This window comes from Cimex lectularius, unplaced genomic scaffold, assembly GCF_000648675.2.
Source record: "Cimex lectularius strain Harlan isolate CLEC.00 unplaced genomic scaffold, Clec_2.1 scaffold205, whole genome shotgun sequence".
Lineage (NCBI taxonomy): Eukaryota > Metazoa > Arthropoda > Insecta > Hemiptera > Cimicidae > Cimex > Cimex lectularius.
Genome location: NW_019392773.1, coordinates 449748 through 455337, shown reverse-complemented (window position 1 = coordinate 455337; position 5590 = coordinate 449748). Strand labels below are relative to the sequence as shown.

The 5590-nt window shown below is 34.0% G+C and overlaps 1 protein-coding gene across 1 annotated transcript; it reads left to right on the top strand.

Annotated features, from left to right (window-relative positions):
- The first annotated feature begins 2926 nt into the window (after positions 1-2926).
- On the top strand, positions 2927-5164 carry LOC106673131. The gene is made up of 3 exons (XM_024227590.1): positions 2927-3009; positions 3567-4898; positions 4983-5164. The coding sequence occupies exons 1-3, from the start codon at positions 2995-2997 to the stop codon at positions 5001-5003; spliced, it is 1368 nt and encodes a 455-aa protein (XP_024083358.1). The 5' UTR covers positions 2927-2994; the 3' UTR covers positions 5004-5164.
- The last annotated feature ends 426 nt before the right edge of the window (positions 5165-5590 follow it).

Below are 5590 nucleotides of genomic sequence, written 5' to 3'. Positions count from 1 at the left end.
TCAGTTTAATAAAAGCAAAACAGTATTTATGTTCTTTGGGATTTAAGAGTGTTGTACTTTACTATTTGTGCAAATAAAAGATTTTTAATTAAAATCGTATATTTCACAAAAGAATAGTTTTGAGAATGACGAAATATGAAGTTAGAGAACTTCAATGGTCAAAGTATAAAAGTGGAAGTGCTAATGTAAAAACCATTAACGAAACTATAATTTTTGGTTTAGTATAACTAACTTAAAATATAGGTTCATAATAAAGCAATACAAGTTTACACGTGGTTTTACTGGTGTGAAAATTTTGTGTTTCCCACTTTGGAAAACGAAATATCTGAAAAGTGTTCGCGATCTATTGTAAAATGCCATTTACGAAGGCCTGTTCGTGATGTTGTTGAGCTTTAGAATAAGTTAATCTAAAAGTATGATCAACAATGACAATTTGATGAAATAATAATTGAAAACATTTGCATAGACACAAATTATGTGGTTTCGTTAAAAATCATCTCGACCAGCTCTTCCTATTTAAAATAACCTTTTAAGATAAATTGGAAGATGAAATATTGTCTATTTTTTTAATATATTCAATCATAATATGAGCCTATTTTTTTAAATTGAAATCTGATATTTATGTACATAATGGCTAATTGCTTTTAGGTCTTTTCCTGTAAATACCCATAAACAGACTCCCGACTAATTAAACCAGAATGTTTTTTTACTCCTGCAGGTGTCTATATTGAATTTACCCATAAGCGAAGTTTCTCGAACTGCAAAAAATCCCTTTCTCAGACAATGAGTTCAAAGTTTGAAATATGGTGGTATCAAGTGGTGGTGTATTTAGCCGAAGGTCGTTGGTTCGAATCCCGTCGTGACACTAACTTTTTCAGTTCAACCAATACCTTACAAAAGATTAATTAATTGAAAGAAGTTAATTGCTTAATTGGTTAATCGGACCACGAAATATAGTGGATTATTAATTGTTTCAACGTCAATTTTATAGAGAATATATAAAAAAAACTTGTTCACATCGCTATAAACACAAAATTACCTGTTATTACTGTAAGCTGATCTCGCAGAATCACACGTCAGTGTAAACGGATCGCACGCTGAACCTTGCAAAGTGAACGACAGCTCCTAAGACAGATATTGCATCGCATCGCAATATTTGAAAAGTAAGAAAAAAATCAGCTCTGCCATACTTGTTACAGCATCCCAAAAAAGGTCATCCTATTGATGAAAGCATTTCTACGGGTTTTTTCTTTAATTACTAAATTACTACTCTAAATTACTATTAAACCGCATCAATGGAGATATTTTATATGCAGTTTAAAAGTAAAATGATAATTAATAATCTACAATTTACAAATTACTTGATTTGTATTGTTGTGTTCAAACATCCAACTATCAATAATTAGGAATAATTGAAAAGATAATAAATGACATAATAAATGATAAATTAATTAAAAGTGAAAATACTAACCTACTGCTAATCAAGGTGTAAGAAATTAAAGCGAGTTTAATTGCTTTGGAGTTAAATCACTATGCTGACCAACCAAACATACTTCAAGGCTATGCGGGTTTGCCTACTAACGGAAAACAAGGAAATTATCCATTTTTCACAAGTTCTATTAGTTTATTTTTTATTTTATTTTTTTATTAATCTTTTATTTGTTGTTATTTGTATTTCGTCATACATTTCAAATGTATTTTCGTTTCTTAGTTTGTTGTCATATTTTTTGTTTTTCAATTCATGTACATCACAGCAGAAATGAAATCCTTCAAATCGCTCAAGTTAATATGCAACAATTATTTTACATATTTCACTTTGCATAACATGAACTTCAGATGTTACGCAAAGTGAAATATGTAAAACAATAATCTAGGGTTTAAAATAATCAACGAACTACGAACTATGTTAGCTGTTAAGTAACTAGTGAGGTTTATCTTCTCGTAGGTTCATAAAAGTAAAATCGTATTAAGTATTCCACTTAATCCTTTTTTTTAAATAAATATTTCTGAGCAAAATCATGTGATGTATGTTAAAACATGTTCAGGTAATTATAAAAACGTATTATCAAAATTTAAATAAGTAAAAAAAAAGGTTCGATAGAATTATTTAAAAATAAGAAATAATTAAATAAACCTTTCAATTAATTAAGGTTTTTAGTTAAGATAAAAAATTCAGAGTCACGAGCTGGATTCGAACCCTCTTTTACTTGAGCTGTCGTGACTTCGATCCACTAGGACACTAACTTTTTATCTCAACCCAACCTTTTGAATTTTCCCTCCTTTTTGCCATTTTTCAAAGTCGTGTAATCTATTTGATTCTCTGCGACAAATGAAATGGCCATGGAGAGCTTTAGTGAAGATATACTTCATTTTAACTTATTAAATGCACTAGTTTTCGTGGCCCGCTTGACCAAGTAATAACTTTCAATTAATTAAGGTTTTTAGTTGAGTTAAAAAGTCCGAGTGGATCAAAGTCACGATAGCTCAAGTGGTAGAGAAGCGGTGTATCTAGCCGGAGGTCGTGGGTTCGAATCCCGCTAGTGACACTGCCTTTTTTATCTTTACTAAAAACTTTAATTAATTGAAAGATATTAATTGGTCAAGCAGACCACGAAAACTAGTGAATTAAATAAAACGTTTCTGAAGCTCTAAAATTTACTTATGTTTATCGTCACCACCCGGTCATAATTATATGGAAGTAATATAAATGCTTCACTTAAATTAGTTGGTTCATTGTAAAACAGCAATTCGCATAATCGATGTTACGGTAAGTGACTTGATGGACCATATTACATTTCATTCCTAGAAAATCGTATTGCGATTGAAAAGATTTAAATACATTTCCAATGCCCAAATAAAACTTTAATGTTGTCGCAGTAAAATCATTAGTTCTGATGCGAAACCGAAGGCTTCCAAGGTTTCATCTTTTCGAACGTATAAATAAGGTGAAACTGGAAGATTTTACAGTCTACGGCTTTGCATTGTTTGGCAGACATGGAACTATTTCTTGTAAGTAGCATATTATACGTTTCCTCGTTATTGGCTAATGTTTTTGACAAATTCAGTATAACTTTTTTAAATGAATCAAATGATAAAGCGAACACTTAAACCTAATGGGGTGGTTATAATAAGTGACAAAAGGCACAAGAAGTTTGTTAAGAATTTAGAGTATAAGGAAAATTTTAAGGACTATAGCAATCAAATTTTTGTGTTATGTGGTTGGGATCCCCGATTTAATGAATCTAGGAACCGAGGAAAGTAATTTAAACACTTTAAAAAAAATATGGTTTTCTGACATTGTTGTGCATGTACTTCCAGATTGTTAAATATTGATCATATTAGATCCTTCAAAGACAGAAAACTACTAGGTGCACTATCACCAAAACCGGTTCAGTAAAAAGGTCGGTACAAAGTCTGTAGAAACGCTTTTAAGATAAATTCCAATAGTGAAATCAAATATAATGTTTTTTATATAATAAAACATTAGCTAATAGCCTTTAATTTTTAAGTTAAGCTTTATGCCAACGGGTATACATAAATGTTGGTTAATATGATTGCTCTCATAGCTTCTTTTTCTGATTGGGACTGGAGTTAAGCCCTTTGGAGCCGTTCCGTTGGGTGAAAGCGTATCCTCCGCCGTTGGTGAATTATATTTACATCCAGCTGATTCACCCAGGTATAAACCTTCCGGATCTGGCGTCGGTGGATTACTCTCTGCATTTGCTGATGTAGGCCAAACTATTCTCGATGCAGTACCGAAAGTTGGCTCATCAGGACTCTCAAGTTCAACTGATATAGACAAAACGATTGTCACAAGTACAAAAGTACCTGTTGTTGATTCATCAGTACTTTCAGTTTCAGTTGATATCGGAAAAAAGGTTCGCACTGGTGTACCTGGCGTTGGTGAACCAGTACTCCCAGCTTCAACTGATGTTGGCAAAAAGGCTCTTAATGCAGTATCTGAAGTTGGTGCATCAATACTCTCTGCTTCAGTTGATTTAGGTCCAAAGGTTCCCTCTATTGTAGCTAGAATGGGTGAACCGGTACTCCCAACTTTAACTGATTTAGGCAAAAACGTCCCTACTGCTGTACCTGGAGTTGCTGGACCAGTACTCTCAGCGTCAACTGATTTTGGAAAAACCATTTCCACTGCAGTACCTAGAGTTGGTGAACCATTACTCTCAGCTTCAACTGATACAGGTGAAAAGCTTCCCGCTGCGGTACCTGAAATTGGTGAACCAGTACTCTCAACGTCAACCGATGTAGGCAAAAACGTTCTCACTGCTGTACCTGGAGTTGCTGGACCAGTACTCTCAACGTCAACTGATTTTGGAAAAACCATTACCACTGCAGTACCTAGAGTTGGCGAGCCAGTATTCTCAACGACAACTGAATTAGGCAAAAACATTCCCACTGCTGTACCTGCAGTTGATGAACCAGTACTCTCAACGTCAACCGATGTAGGCAAAAACGTTCTCACTGCTGTACCTGGAGTTGCTGGACCAGTACTCTCAACGTCAACTGATTTTGGAAAAACCATTACCACTGCAGTACCTAGAGTTGGCGAACCCGTACTCTCAACGCCAACTGAATTAGGCAAAAACATTCCCATTGCTGTACCTGCAGTTGATGAACCAGTACTCTCAACGTCAACTGATTTAACCAAAAATTTCCTTAACTCAATCTTAAAGTCAACTGATTTAGACAAGAAGGATGTTGAACGTGATCGTGTTGGATTATTCTCAGCTATAGCTGATTTAATCAAGAAGTCTCTCTCTGCAGTAACTGGAGTCGGTGAATGCTCCTCATCATCAGATTCAACCGACGAGAATAATTCTGCCGTTAAGGGATTGGTATCATCTCAAAAAGACAGTGATGCCCTCTCTGCTGTACCTAAGGTTAGTACTCTATAAAAAGCTCCGGCTTTTTGTGGTATTAGTGATTCAGGCTATTTAGACAATACTGGTCTCTCTCTTCCGTAGATTATTTTTGTCGCTTATTGATACAAATGGATCATCTTTATCCTCCAGAGGTTTAGACAAGAAGATAAGACGCATATCTATTTATTTTTGGCAAGGTCAACCGCTATACTATCCCAGTGCGACTAATTAAAATTATTATGCTGTGATGTAAAAACATAATAAATTATGTAGTTGGTTTTGAATTTTTTTTACTGAGTGTTATAACGTAACCTAAAGATCTCTATTTAACTGATATTTATCACACATCACATCAGATCACTGTCCGTACGAACTATAAATAAACACCGGTATTGATAAATTATACTATTCCGCAATACCGAAATGCTTGGCGTGCTAACTGGTACACACGTTTTTTTATTGAATTGCAATTTGAAGTGAAATCGCGTTTGTAATGCTTGGCAGACACGTAAACTCGATACAAGTACAACCGTATAATTATAGTAAGTATATGAATTTTAAATATCAATACATTTTCACTTTATTATTTACTAAATTCATTAGATTTCTTGGTCCGATTGACCAAATAACATCTTTCAATTAATTAATCTTTATGTAAGGTGTTGGCTGAGATAAAAAAGTATGTGACACGGCGGGATTCGAACCCACGA